The following is a 16,257-nucleotide window of genomic DNA, read 5'->3' as shown; positions in this document are numbered from 1 at the left end:
TTTACAATCCCTTAGATTGTACTTCTAACTCCACGAGTTAGACTGCACGTCTAATTACGAGATCCATTAGACTGCACGTCTAATTCCGTTCTACTTCAGACTAATCTGAAGGAGTTAGACTACACGTCTAACTTTCACAAGTTAGACTGCACGTCTAACTTTATCTTTTTATTAGACTGCATGTCTAACTCCACGAGTTAGACTGCACGTCTAATTCCGTTCTACTTCAAACTTGTCCGAAGGAGTTAGACTGCACGTCTAACTTTTACAATCCCTTAGATTGTACTTCTAACTCCACGAGTTAGACTGCACGTCTAATTACGAGATCCATTAGACTGCACGTCTAACTCCACGAGTTAGATTTCACGCCTAATTACGGATTCATTAGACTTCACGTCTAACTCCACGAGTTAGACTGTACGTCTAATTACGGATATATTAGACTGCACGTCTAACTCCACGAGTTAGACTGCACGTCTAATTCCCAATACCATTGGACTGCACGTCTAACTCCATGAGTTAGACAGCACATCTAATTCTGCTGGATTAGACTACACGTCTAACTTCATGAGTTAGACTGCACGTCTAATATCATATATAGATAACAAAAGTATTCATCATATAAATTCAGGGTAAAACTTGTTCATCCATCACACATAACCATTCTCAAAAACTAATATTCCAAAAATATAGTCAAAGAAACATAGTTTAAACCAAAGTAAGAGAAAGAAAATCATTATCTTCCCTTTTCACTTGAGGATCGATGGGGAATCGAGTTCCTTCATAGCTCATCTCTTCACCCGTCATCTCTTTACCGGTTAACAGATTGCGAAAAGGAGGAAGAGCGCGACCACCACGACCGCTTCTACTAGATCTCCCACCACGATCACCGCCACTGGCACGACCTCCTTGATCATAACCAGATTTCCCATCACGACCACCACTACTTCTTCGGCCTCCGCGATTACCACCACTTCTACCTCCTCCTCTTTTGGTTGGCCTTGGATTTTCATCGTTGGTTGGTGCTCGCTTAGATCTGGTGCCGGTTGATACACCGTCCCCTCTTCTACTAGGCTCACCTTGGGTGATGCGGGATTGTTCTCTTTCAGCAGCAGCTTTAACATTCTCTTTCTCTTGAAACTTTCTTGTAATGGAGTCAGCATACTCCAACCTTTCACCATATGTTCTTCTTAGACTTCCTTGAATTTCAATGAGTTGATTCTTGTATAATTCCATTGATTCCAAGACCTCACGATGATTATCAAAATTGATTTGTCTTTCAAGACTCATCATTTCAGATTGCTGACTGAAGAGCTTCTTTTCAAATTTGGAGAAATTCAGATTTGCAACATGAGTCTCATACGTATTCTTCTTTAGAGTATTATCCAATTCTTTAAGGATTTTGACACATTCAGCATCTTCTTTTCTGTCCTCTTTCTAAGTCTTCAAAACATTTACTACATGTGATCCCATAGCCATCACATTTGTCTGAAGAGAGGAAAGCAGAGATGTCATCGACTTCAGAAGCTTGGTACCATCAGCAGAGGATCCTTCATTGGATTAATCATCTTGTGATTCTACAGCCATGCTCTGAATGGGATTAGCTTTAGTGTGAATCTGCAAAGATTGCTCGAATTCACCCTTCTCAGACTCATTACCAGTTTTATTCTGCTTTTCTTCTTCTAGCTCCCTTTCTGCTCTTTGAAATCTCTCATACAGATTTCTCTTGCTGTGGAGAGGATGAACAAAATTCTCATGAAGACTACCAACAATAATATTGGGAAAAGGAAGAGGCTTGAGAGTTCTAGTATTTTGATCATGTTCCCCCTCAGACGAGGAACTCTCTTCTTCTACATCTTTGTCTTTTGAGGGTTCCCCCTCAAATCTGGTAATCCCTAACTGACTAGCTTCAGCATCATTTTCATGAGCTTCCTCTGTTCTGACAACAGGGGATATCACAACTTCTTTTTCATTTGGAGTTTGAACAGTCTCCATAATAATTTCGTTCTCTTGAGTTATAAGAGCTTGGACCAGCTCTTCAACAATAACTTATTTTTAATTTATAAGAGCTTGTTCTGACTCTTGAATTATCTCTTTTTCTTCTTCCTCTAGAGATGGATTCTCTTGAATGGGTTCCTTATTTAGCTCAACAACTGGTTGAGCCATTTAACGTCTTTCTTCTGCAGAAAGGTTCCCAAATTCTATTAGAAGAGCAACAACTTGCTCATCTGTATCATCATTATCAACAAAGACATCCATTGGTTCGTCTTCATCAGAGAAAATTCCAAAATAGCTCACTCCTGAGCAGTTAGCTCCATCAATGTATCGAGTGACTATAGACAGATAGCGGCCATAATCTCGTCTAATCTCTTTAGGACTTTTACTTCAACTTCAGCACCTTTTTCAATGGGGTTAAAATTGGTTTTTATAGCCTCAAGGATGGGGAATAAAACTCTTTCTATCAAACGGGCTTTGATAAGATCTTTCCTTTTCAGAGCTTCCGACACCTGCATAGTTTTAGCCCATTTGAGAACCTTCTTCTCATCTGCTACAATCTTGCGCCATTGAGTACTTATTCCTGAACCCGTGATTACCTCATCATACTGAATAGATAATCTGTTCTGGCTCCAAGAATCAAAGATTTTCATTTTCTTAGAAGTAATATCCTTGACTTGATTCATCATGAGGTCAACAATACATGTTGCCTCGGAAACATCTTCACTTTCTTCAATTCCAACACTTTTCCCTTTTCCAACAACCTCAACAGGTTTTGGAGAGGGTCTCGGTTCACCAAAAACTATTCCACATGACTGCCTTGTGGAACGCATCAATTCATAACCCGATACAGGTTTCTTAAAAAGTCCAGGAGGAAGCTCTCCTCGAGTGACTTTCCCGGTAACTATTGAATCTTTCGAAATGGGGTTGGTGGAGAGAGACTCTCTGACAGAAGCAGAGGGTTCTTTTTCAGCATCATTACCAGCAATAAGAGTAAGGACTGCACCTTGTTCTGATTGGGCAAATTCTGTAGCACCTGCGGCTACTTGATCAGGTTGTTGAACAGGAGACTCAGTGCTGTCAATATTCTCAACATTTGGACCAGCTGACTCAACAACAGACCCTTCAGCAGATTCCTTTTCAGGAATAAAAACAGATTTATCTTGTTCCATTACAGGAACATCAAACTTGGGCACATCGACCAGGGGTAGAGAGGAGGTTACCTTCGATAACGCCTTCATCTATTTAGACGCACGGGGCGCCTTTGACTTGTCACTTTCTAGAGTAGATGACCTTGAAGATCTCCGCAACTGGCTGGCAGCCGGAGACAGGGGAGACATGGGAAGGGTGGCAACTTCAACTGGACCTTGCCTGATTCTGGAATCAACAGTTTCAGAAACCTTCTTTGAAGAGCTCCTTAGGCTAGTGGAACTAGCCTCTGATTTGTTGACAGTCTTGGATCTCTTTGCTCCCGTTGACAAGATGGAAGCGGCTGGCTGTTTAGATCGAATAATCGATTTTCCATGTGTCTGTTGGCTAGAAGAACCCGAATGCGTTTCCTTAAGATTCTTCATTCTAACCAGAGTGTTGGCAACTGTGAACACAATATAAACCCTGGTTGAGTTGATCTATTCTGGTTCGCCCATCGGAACCCCCAAATGTTCCAACAAACGACTTAGTTGAGCAGCAAACGTTATACTTTTTTTGTTCTCCTGGTTGTAGGAGAAGCAGAGATTTTTGAATAATGTTGAGGCCTAGTTTACCTGGATCCCCTTTGAAATGGCACACATATAGTCAACCCGATCTTGACTATAGAGGTTGAAAGAACCAGCCTTCCCCTGAAGCGCTTTTGCAACCACATCATTTAGCAAAATGAACTGTGGTTTAAGGACTTTCTTACTTCTGTTTACATGAATAGCCGAGCCATCGACAGATAAGACCTTCTTCGTCTCTTCTCTTACTTCTATTGACAGATCCTTGTTGAAGGTATGACCCTCCGACGGAAGTTCAAAGAACTCCGCGTAAGATGCTTCATCGAAAGATACTTCCATCCCATTCACAGTCGCTAAAATGAGATCGTCCACCATTGATGCAGATTTAAAGAACTCTCGAACTTCCTTCTCGTAAAAGATGAAAGGAAAGCCAAGATATTTTCCGAGACCGGAATACTCAAGGGTTCTAAATATATCTACCACTTCTGGCTGGTCGAAAGTGTAGACTGATGGAAAATCCACCTACAACGTACAATGACCCAGCGTAATTCTCTTGTTCACCATTTTCAATAGAATACGAACAGACACAAGATTAGCACAGATATTTGAGAGATAAAGGCAAAGAAATCTAGGGTTCTTAGAAATATTGAGAGATAAAAAGTTTTCAATCTCATGCAAAAATGTTCTTATATAGACCATGGGAAGTTATGCAGGATAATCGTATTTTTTCCTAGGGGTATGGCCCATCATTTAAAATTAGACGTCCTTTTCAAAGAGTCATCATTAAAATCGAGGGTATGTCAGACATTCTCTTTTAGCTTGAGAGACACGTGTCTTCATGTTATTATGAGATGACTGTTTTAATGTTTGAGCGGGAAAATCAGATATCTCCTCACGTGGATAGATGTCCTTGATCAGTCTAAAAGGCACATAGTTAGACGTTTTTCTTACTCCACAAATCTATAAAACTAAACGTCTATTAGACGTGTGGGTCCATTAGACGCATACGTCTAATTACGTGTTGTGAAGAATACGTCTAATGTCTATTAGACGTGTACGTCTAATTCCGCATAAACATCACGTGTTAGACGTGTATTTGATTAGACGTGAGCATCCTTTTGCTCATGACGTAAAAATGTATAACGTCTATTAGACGTGTACGTCTAATCGCGTTGGTTTTAAACCATGACATACAGACTTAAATGTATAGATTGTGAGCAAAAATACGTCTAAGTACATATCATTTCCTTCAGACACCCTTGTCTAACAGACCGATTAAAGTCATTCATCTTGAGAGTATCTTTACTTTCAGAATAATTTTTCCCTTTCATTTTGTACAAATACAAAAATGAATAACCAAATGTTTTGAGATCCTTAGAACTAGAAGTATTTTACTACAAAAACATATAAAGACATTTATTCTTCTGAAATGGCAGAGCAGCCATTGTTGATCCATTGAACTGCATACTCAAAAGAGTATTCTCCATGCTTCCTTCCTGCTATCCTCCTGCATCACCTACATAACAAACTATTTACAAACTTGGTACTCATATTCAATTGGGTCATCGATTAATTAGTCCCTTAGGAATCCATATTTGACATATTCTAATGGATTTCCCATGTTGCGTTGTAATTAACGCGTATGATTTTGACTTAGCAAACAACTTTCTGCTAGCCACTGATTCCTTATCTTTTGAAGAAGACTTTCTTTTAAAACTCCTTGACTTTAAGTCATATTTTAGATTACCAGACTTGCTAATTGCTACTAATTTATTCTTTAGCCAGCTAACAATAGGCGGAACATAAGTAATTTCATTCTTAAAAACTATTTCTTCGTGAATTGGATCAGATTCACTGTCAGTCAAACTCCCTTTAACAAAACTTATTGGCTTAAGTTTGTCATTTGATAAGTTTGAATTTTTGCAAGACAGGTTAGGGTCATTCTTATCAAATCCTAGACCGGATCTAGATCCAACAGGTCTTAACATGCTGATCTGATATTTGACAGCTTCTCCAAACTTTGTCCATGCACTGACAACATAGTTTAACCTATTGTTTTCATCTGAAATCGTTTGAATCTGTTCTTTGAGCATCTCATTCTCAGATGAGATCTTAGTAACTTTCTTTTCAAAAACATTTGATTCAAGAGTTTGAGGTAATGCTGGTTAATATACATCAGGTGAAGATTTAGTTTCATTTAGGGATTCTGCTAGCTTTCTGTACTCAATGACCATGTCATTTAATGCAGCTAACAGTTGTTACCTTGAAAATCTTTTAGAAGAAAAGTCAAATACCTCAGTTTCCTGAGTCTGTTCTTCATCTCCTCTTGCCATGACGCATGCCACTTCTTCGTCATCACTATCACTTGATGAGAAGTAGGAGTCACAGATACTTCTTTGGTTCTTCCCATCACCTACAATAAGAGCCTTCAGCTCATTTCCATCATCCTTCGTATCTTCACGTTTTGGCTTCCGGCATTACGATTGATAATGACCTAGAATACCAATGTTAAAACACCTAATGTTAGCCTTTGATTTCTTATTATCATTAAAATTTGAAGAGCTTGAGTTAGGGTTGCTCTTTTTCATGAAGTCGCCAAACTTCTTCACAAAGAGAGACATGGCATCGTTGCTCAGTTGCTGTGCAGCCTTCTTCACATCAGTAGCAACAGGTGGCTCTTCAGTAGTCACTAGGGCTTTGGCAATGATAATGAATGTGGATTGATCTTCTTCAATCCTACAGTTCAGCTCGAACTCATAGGCCTTGAGATTAGCAAACAGATCGAAGAGAGAGATCTTGTTGAGATCTTTAGACTCCCACATAGCCATCGTCTTTATGTCCCATTCCCTTGGAAGAGTACGCATGACCTTGATAACAAGCTCCTGGTTGCTATAAGTCTTGCCTAGGATTGATAATGACATAGAATACCACAGTTAAAACACCTAATGTTAGCCTTTGATTTCTTATTATCATTAAAATTTGAAGAGCTTGAGTTAGGGTTTCTCTTCTTCATGAAGTCGCCAAACTTCTTCACAAAGAGAGACATGGCATCGCTGCTCAGTTGCTGTGCAGCCTTCTTCACATGAGTAGCAACAGCTGGCTCTTCAGCAATCACCAGGGCTTTGGCAATGATAATGAATGTGGATTGATCTTCTTCAATCCTACAGTTCAGCTCGAACTCATAGGCCTTGATATTAGCAAACAGATCGAAGAGAGAGATCTTGTTGAGATCTTTAGACTCCCACATAGCCATCGTCTTTATGTCGCATTCCCTTGGAAGAGCATGCATGACCTTGATAGCAAGCTCCCGGTTGCTATAAGTCTTGCCTAGGATGGATAGGGATGAAAGAATCTTGCTGAATCTGGTGTCGAACTCGTTCATTGTTTCACCAGGACGCATCTTGAAACTGTCAAACTGTTGAGTAACAACCATAATCTTATTTTACTTGGTTTTCTCGTTGCCCTCGCACAGTTGGGTGAGTCTGTCCCAGACCTTTTTAACAGTATCACACTCGATAATGTAGTTGAACATGATGTCATCGAGAGACCTGTAAAGAACATCAAGAGCCATGTTGTTGAGGTTGTTCTGCCTCTTTTCTTCACTAGTCCAGTCAGTTTTTTCCTTATCAATCTTGATAGGACCCTCTGTGATGACACTCCACATATCGTCATGAAGAGAAGAGAGATGAGTACGAACTCTCTTCTTCCACACGATGTAGTTTTCTCGAGAGAAGGTTGGAATGACGGTTGCACTGGCATCTTTGGTTATGGTAGACATTTTTCAGGAAAGGTTTGAGAATAAAAACAGATATCTGATACCAATTGATAGGATCGTCTTAATCAATAGAGACGGGGGTCTGGCGATTGATGAAGGCTTATGAAAATTGGTTTGAAAGAAATCTTATTAAGGATTTAATTCACTTTCTATTCTATGCAAACCCTTGTAAACACTTAAAATAGAATCAAGTGCGGAATGTTTACTTGGGTTTGAAGCATAAGATAAAAAATGAGAAGATGACAAAAAGGAACAACACAACAATTTGTTTAGAGATTTTCGGAGCAAACTCTCCTACGTCACCCCTTCTTCCAACCACCGGAAGGATTCACTATAATATGATTTGAATCAAATACAGTTTGCACACACTTAGCTCACTATTGAACAGAACACGCTCTGTTCAACTTACAAGATGAAGAATACCAGTCTGCTAAAGGATGCTTTGATTCTAACTCTCTCTTGATTAACACACAGTACAATCATGAAAACAACATCAATGTATGAATGTTCAAAGGCTTGATTTCTCAGTAATTTCAGTAAGCAAGATGATCGAATGATTTCCCTCTCTGTAATTCTGGCAGTTCATCCGTTGTCCTTAGGAATCTTTAAATATGCATAGGTACCAACGGTCGAATCTTCAGAATGATACGTGACACTCTTCCATTAGAACGCCTCCATAATACACAACAGTTTATGAATACAAGGATCGTGGCCGTATACAACAGGTAGTGCACCGAATATTCTTTAGAGATTTACTTGCAACATAAGTAATGGGAAGGATATTCACTTACGTGTCATTTGTTGATTGGTTGCATCATGTTGTCGTACTAATCTTCACAAGAACGTGGAGCAGAAGTAGCTAACAACTATAACACGTGGGTAAACGGGTGCTAGCTTCAAGCAACTGCTTAAATAAAGCAATTAGACGCATTTCAATTAGACGACCTCGTCTAATGAAATCAAACGTCCCTGTCTAATAACAGAATCCATTAGACCACCTGGTCTAATGGGATTAGACTTACGTCTAATTATAATCACTTCAGACTAATCTGAAGGAGTTAGACTACACGTCTAACTTTCACAAGTTAGACTGCACGTCTAACTTTCACAAGTTAGACTGCACGTCTAACTTTCTCTTTCTATTAGACTGCACGTCTAACTCCACGAGTTATACTGCACGTCTAATTTCGTTCTACTTCAGACTAATCTGAAGGAGTTAGACTACGCGTCTAACTTTCACAAGTTAGAGTGCACGTCTAACTTTCTCTTTTTATTAGACTACACGTCTAACTCCACGAGTTAGACTGCACGTCTTATTCCGTTCTACTTCAGACTTGTCTAAAGGAATTAGACTACACATCTAACTTTCACAATCCATTAGACTTCACGTCTAACTCCACGAGTTAGACTTCACGTCTAATTACGAGATCCATTAGACTGCACGTCTAACTCCACGAGGTAGATTGCACGTCTAATTACGGATTCATTAGACTGCACGTCTAACTCCACGAGTTAGACTGTACTTCTAATTACGAATATATTAGACTGCACGTCTAACTCCACGAGTTAGACTACACGTCTAATTTCGAATACCATTGGACTTCACTTCTAACTCCATGAGTTAGACTGCATGTTTAATTCCGCTGGATTAGACTACACGTCTAATTACTGATCTATTAGACTGCACGTCTAACTCCATGAGTTAGACTGCACCTCTAATATCATGCATCTAATATCAAATCAGTCCAATGAACCTCATTAGAACCAAGTCTAATGAAATTTGTTTTCAATACACCTGCATCAAAAACAATTAGATGTATATTTAATCCATTTATCATTTCATCATCAAAATTCCAATATTCAAACTATTTCAACGTATGGTCAAAATAACCAAACACGTAATTTAATAAAAAGAACATAAATTTGTGTTTAGATAGAGATATATTTTATATTTTTAATTCATTTTCAAATATATCTCTTTAAAAATATTTTCATACAATACACATAAATTTGAAAATATTACAATAAGTAAATTAAATATTTAATACTATAAAAAACACTAAATTAATTAACATAAAGAAAAAAGTGACATATCTTTTAATTTTTGAAATAAAATATTCTTAATATTTGATTATATATTTAATCTTTTTATTGCATATATTAATCCTATCTAAATGTAAATGGTGAGTGTCAATTTATTTTTAATTATACTCAAATATTTAATCATAATAATTTAAATTGGGACATAAAGATTTTTAAATCAATTATTTTCTTTTTAAATTTTATTTGAAATGTGAAAATTAAATAATGCACTCACTTTGGGAATACTGAATACATATCTTAATATTATAAGTTATATTTTAAATTTTAATAGAAAATTGAAAATTTATTTTACTTCATATTTAAGAGTAATATCATAATATAGAATCATGTTTTTCTTGATTAAGATTATAAATTTATTTTAAAAATACAAATGACTTCAAATCCAATGACTTTGGGTTACTATTTTGAAAGGAACCCATGAATTTGGGTGTAGTTTTATTCGAGAAAATATTTCAAGTGTCGAAAATGGTTTCAAAAAGATAAGAGTTATGTGTTGGATTCTCACATAGAACGCCTTAAGTGAAAGTGGATGTAATAGTTATGAAGGCAATGCTAGTTTCTATCCAGCATTAAAAAAAGTTAAATAGAATAATATCGCACTAAAACAAACATGGAATACAATGAGAAAATACAATTAATTGAAACTTTAGATATTATAAGCTTTAATAGTAAGATATATTTTTATAATATATATATAATGATATTTAATTTTCAAAATATTCAGATTTTCATAATGATGTTTATTTTTATAACAAATCAATGTTTTGTTATTGTATTGTAATATAAAATTTTAATTAGTTATATGACTATATTATTGGAAATATATATATATAATGATGTTTAATTTTCAAAATATTCGGATTTCCGGGTTGAGAGTTATGGTTAATTTGGATATATATATGTGAGAGAAAATAGATACTTGGGTCGGAATGTGGTTTGATGCGCCCATAAACTTTAAATGATTAAAAATAAAATTAACAATGATATATGTATGTTTAAAACTTATAACCTAACAAAAACAAGTACAGCCTTTTAACCAACTAGTCTAATAAGATTTTATACTTTTAATTCAACCCCAAATTTGATAAATGCGGGACATTTTAAAAATATAAGTTCAATTTTTAACTAACTGATATATATATATATATATATAAATATAATGATACTTAATTTTAAAGTCATGTCCGGATTACTAGGTCGAGAACTGTGATTTATTTGGATATATATGTGAGAGTAAATTGATATTTGGGTCGGATTATGGGGTGACCCGCCCATTAGTGTCGGGCCTGAGATTTGGGCTGCCCCAGCCTCGGGTAAAAAAAAACGATATTTTTGTTGTTACCTAAGTCTAATTAAAAAAATGGATTAAAAACATAGCTTTAGGTTAGATTTGAACCCATGATCAACTAAAATATTTACATACTTATCTTCCACCACTATGTTACAACACTTTTTCTTTAAACTTATAACAAATTTAATAAAATATCTTACTAATTTAATAATTGGGCTACCTGGGGCGGTCCTACCGCCCATAAATTTAAAACAGTTGAAAATAAAATTAAATTTTTACCGTAATTTTATATGGGTTTTTTATCATTACTCATGCAAATGCACGAGCTACATACTCGTTCTTATTAAAGATGTGTAAATATTTTTATCTATCTTCAGTAATATTTCTTATTAGCCAAGAAATATTTGGTGTGGTTTTAATTGAATTTGAACATTTATATTACTCAAAACAATTTTGAATTAAATAACTCAAATGGTTAAAATAATGAAAAAAGTTATTAATTGATTATTTTTATAATATAAAGAGATAAAATTGGAATATCTTGAATAATATTATGTGAACACATTAATTTGAGCTAAAATAATTTAATCTTTTTAGAGACTTATATTAATAATTCCCAAATAAATGATTTTTTTGGTGGTTTATTAAGTGTTAACAAGATGAAAAGAGGAATTCAAAAATTTTGTTTTCCGCATTCGACTAGGGAGTTTTATTTATGTACTCAAACAGTTGAGACCACTTTAATTTTTCGTATATTGACATTGTTCAAATCTTTTCATATATTTTATTTGATGTAATTTTTGTAATGTAGGAATTATAGTTTAGTAATTATTACCGAGATATTACACCATTTTTAATATTTTTTTTCAAATTCTCTTCCTTATTTGTAAGTTTGAAATAATAAACTATTCATTAAGATTTTATAAACACAAATTCACATATAGAAAGAGTTGGAAAACTTATTTTTACCACTTTATACCCATAATCATTTATTTTTTAACATTTATATATTACAATCTCATTAGTTAATTAATACGCATGGTCAACAATAACCAACTTTTACCAATTATGTAAGATTTAAATTGAAATTTTATTTAATGGACGAAATGTTGAATCTCTTGGAACAAAACATTATACCATTTTTATATTCATATTCAAAGTACAATCTTGAAATTAAATGTGTATAAAGTTGAAATTTATTTTCTCTAAACTCATACATATAATTATTTAACATTAATATAATAATATTTAAAGAGAACTACTATTAATTAGTAAAATAATAACACATGTTTGCAAAATTAACAAGAGGATTGATAAATAAAATACAAATGAAATATTTCCACTTATAAGCTAACATGTATATTATAAATGATTTAATACATAAGAAAAAGAAACAAAATTATTGTAATTTTAAATAACCTCGAAATTCTACACCAAAAAATTAGGAACGGACATCTCCTGCCTCATATGGCTCTCTAAAACATTTCTCAAGTCTCCACTTCTTTCATCACAAGCCAATCATATTTCTCTTTAATCAACGTGTCTACATTAAGCAATACACTCACTCATATTTAAGTGTCTTATTTAAATTCAAAGTTCTTAAGTTAAAAAGGAGAACACAAATACATACAATGTTGTTATTATTAAGAAATAAAAATGTAATGATCTTGCACTTGAAACAAACATGAAATAGTATAAAAACTATAAGTTTTTAAAGTTTATGATACGATAGGTGTTAATAGTAAGTTATACACATTGGTTTATATAGACATATTAAAAATTAGTTAGATTAAGTTATACATGGGTTTGATGTCCGTAAACATCAAACACAAATATAAGAATTCTTACTAATTTATAAATAATCTATATAAACCAACATAAGTATATACATTATTATTGATACTTTCACATAACCTAAATCTTGAAACACATAGACGAAAGAGAAAGAAGATAAATTAATTGAAAAAATAAGATGACAAGATGAAGAGTGAGGGAATTTTTGAATATGTTTGTCGGGATTGATCCTAGACTCTAGATGTGGATAACTTCTAATTCACGCGATAATAAGGCAAGATTAATATTTAATATAAAATATTTATTTCATTTTATGTATATCTACATATAACATTAATGGACAAAAAACTGTGATAGAAAAGAATAATAAAAAAATGAAAAATGCAAATTGTATCATAGAGGAAGGAATTAAAGAAGATTTTAGAGTCTGAGGAAGATTGTTAAAACAACTTCTGTATTTATACCTCTCTATAGATTATTCTAGATACTATGTAATCATACTTGGATTCTAGAAATAACTTTTGTGTAATAAAAAATTAGATTTACGTAATTAATTAAAAAAACATAATATTTTGTTTAGATAGTGATATATTTAATATTTTTGATTAATTTCCAAACAAATCTTGTTGTAATATACTTTCATCCTAGAAATAAATTTTATTTTAGTAATATAAAATTAGATTTACGTAATTTAATAAAAAGAACACAAATTTGTGTTTAGATAGAGATATATTTTATAGTTTTAATTCATTTTCATATATATCTCTTTAAAAATGTTTTCATACAATACACATAAATTTCAAAATATTACAATAAGTAAATTAAATATTTAATACTATAAAAAAACACTAAATTAATTATACTTAAATATTTTATCATAATAATTTAAATTGGGACATAAAGAGTTTTAAATCAATTATTTTCTTTTTAAATTTTATTTGAAATGTGAAAACTAAATAATGCACTCACTCTGGGAATACTGAATACATATTATAATATTATAAGTTATATTTTAAATTTTAATTGAAAATTTATTTTACTTAATATTTAAGAGTAATATGAATCATGTTTTTCTTGATTAACTTATAAATTTATTTTAAAAATTAAAATGACTTCAAATCCAATGACTTTGGGTTACTATTTTGAAAGGAACCCATGAATTTGCTTATAGTTTTACTCGAGAAAGTATTTCAAGTTTCAAGAATATAGTTTCCCAAAGATATGAATTATGGGTTGGATTCTCACTTAGAACGCCTTAAGTAGAAGTGGATGTAATAGTTGTGAAGGCAATGCTAGTTTCTATCCAGCATTAAAAAAAGTTGAATAGAATAATATCGCACTAAAACAAACATGGAATACAATGAGAAAATACAATTAATTGAAACTTTAGATATTATAGGCTTTAATAATAAGATATATTTTTATAATAATATATATAATAATTAAAACTTAGCTAGATTAAGATCCATATAGGTTAATACTCAAACTTGTTAAATGTTAAAAATATTTTTAAAAATGTTAAACACAAATATAGTGTAATCTACTCAACAATACATTAGATTATATATCTATCATTGGGCTGCCAAAAAATCATAAACCTCGAAAAACTTGAATTTTTTTCATATTTTGTATAAATGTGAAATCCTTACATTTTTTGTCGCATTCGGTTTAAGTGTGAAACTCTTAAATTTCTTTGTTGTATTATGTATAATTGTGAAATTAATATATTTTATTTAAATTAGTTTTTTCATGATCATCATCATAACCACTTTGCATATACTATAAACAAATATTTCAAAAAAATTAATAAATAAATGAAAATTATTTATATTTTTTTAAACATTTATAATGTATAAATGAAAATAATTTTATTTTTATTTAATATGAAATATTTGACTCACATCAAATAATTTTTTTAAATAAAAGTTGATGAAAAAAATGTCATTGCACAACTTTTTAGATACTACAAACAAAAATTTCGATATTTTTTATCTTTAAATATATTTTGATTTGATTTCTGAAAAAATTAAAAAGGATGAAACAAATAAAAACCAATAAATCAACAAAATGATAATGTTTTAAGACAATAATTTTTGCACTAATCTAAATTATTTTAACAATAAGATTCTAATATAAATACTATACTATACCAAAATAAAGGACAATATTAATAATCTTTGTCGATTGATAATTCGTGTGACGGTTAGGACACACTACCTTTACGAAACGAAGTTATACATGTTAAGTGCAATTTTCATTACTCTTCTAAAGAAGTCAAATTCAAAGATTTATGGGATGATATGAATTCAATCTCAAATAATCCGGTCTTGAAACATTAATCATATATTTCAAATAATTAATCATGTTTTTTTAAAATAATTTTTCATTCTATATTTACAAGGGGAAATTTGATGAAATGGCCCTCATCAGTGCCTTAATTCCAAAAAAGGCCTGCGCCTACTAAGGTTTGCAAAATGGGCCTTTTTGCCCTGCGAAATGTCCATTTTACCCCTATAATTGCACTTACTCAAATTACACTTACGTGTAATACACTTACGCGAATTACACTTACGCGTATTACATTTACGCGAATTACACTTACGCGTATTACACTTACGCGTAATATGTAATATGCGTACATTGAAAGACGCATATTACATATACGCGCATTGTGTAATATGCGTCTTTCATACTATATAAAGCGCCTAATATTGATCCTCATTTTAAATCTCCAATTTTTAGGGTTCTGACTCTCTCTCAAACCCTATCCCCTTCAATCCCGCTGCTCCTCTAAGGTAAGACATTCTCGTCTCAATGCATTCTTATGTATTTTAGGGTTTTGAATATTATCCAAGTGCTATTATGTTGGATGAGGATTTAGGATTTTAAGTAAATCTTACAAGTTTATCTATATAAATGACAATCAACAACACATGGGTTTGTACTTCATTGATCTATGGAAGCAGAAGTTAAATATTTCGACGGATATGGAAATTGAAGAGGAGAATCCGACGGAGCTTAACACTCTCAACATCGGTAGAAGATTCGCTAGCGTATGCAGATTGATGGATGGAGTAAGCAGAAAGTCAGATTGGACGATGAACCATGAATTCAATGCTCATTTATATTAAAAACATGCTCTTTCATTTTGTCTTCCATTGATGATGAACCTATTCCTATTTTGATCTTCTAGAAGGTGCATCCATATATTTTCTACCAAATTTTATTTTTGCTGCAATTAAGTAAATAACTTAACATATGGATTAATTACTATGATACACATTTTCCATTTCCTGGTTTTTTGAAATAAACATAATTTTCAATTTGTTTGAACATTATTTTCCATTATTGCAGGAGATTCTTGATGGAATTGAGTTTGCTAGGGGTGACTCCAAATCAACCTAGGGTTCTATGCGTGCAGCAATGGGGCACCCATAACCTTTTGACTTGAAATATGTTGATATTGGGAATGAAGACTTTGTTACTATTCAATGATATTTTTTTATTGAAAAAGATCCATATTTTATGAATAGTAATAAAATATGTTAGTATTCAATGATCTGCGAATGTGATACCATCAAATGGCA

The 16,257-nt window shown here is 32.9% G+C and overlaps 1 protein-coding gene across 1 annotated transcript; it reads right to left on the bottom strand.

The window, feature by feature from the left end:
* Positions 1–708: 708 nt before the first annotated feature.
* On the bottom strand, positions 709–1,995 carry LOC124930262 (keratin, type I cytoskeletal 10-like). Its single transcript, XM_047470615.1, has 3 exons — positions 1,901–1,995; positions 1,582–1,729; positions 709–1,437 (listed from the first exon to the last, which is right to left on the bottom strand). The coding sequence occupies exons 1-3, from the start codon at positions 1,993–1,995 to the stop codon at positions 709–711; spliced, it is 972 nt and encodes a 323-aa protein (XP_047326571.1).
* Positions 1,996–16,257: the final 14,262 nt, after the last annotated feature.

Source organism: Impatiens glandulifera, chromosome 3 (assembly GCF_907164915.1).
Source record: "Impatiens glandulifera chromosome 3, dImpGla2.1, whole genome shotgun sequence".
NCBI classification, from domain to species: Eukaryota; Viridiplantae; Streptophyta; class Magnoliopsida; order Ericales; family Balsaminaceae; genus Impatiens; species Impatiens glandulifera.
The sequence above is the reverse complement of the archived record's forward strand: the minus strand, read 5'-3'. Positions and strand labels throughout refer to the sequence as shown.

Excerpts from the sequence above, each read along its gene's own strand:
- LOC124930262 (XM_047470615.1), bottom strand. The coding sequence starts at position 1,995 with ATGGAGACTGTTCAAACTCCAAATGAAAAAGAAGTTGTGATATCCCCT. Across the intron at positions 1,730-1,900 it reads AATGATGCTGAAGCTAGTCA|CAAGAGAAATCTGTATGAGA; the intron begins GTTAGGGATTAC and ends TCCTCTCCACAG. Across the intron at positions 1,438-1,581 it reads ATCCCATTCAGAGCATGGCT|AAAGAGGACAGAAAAGAAGA; the intron begins GTAGAATCACAA and ends TTGAAGACTTAG.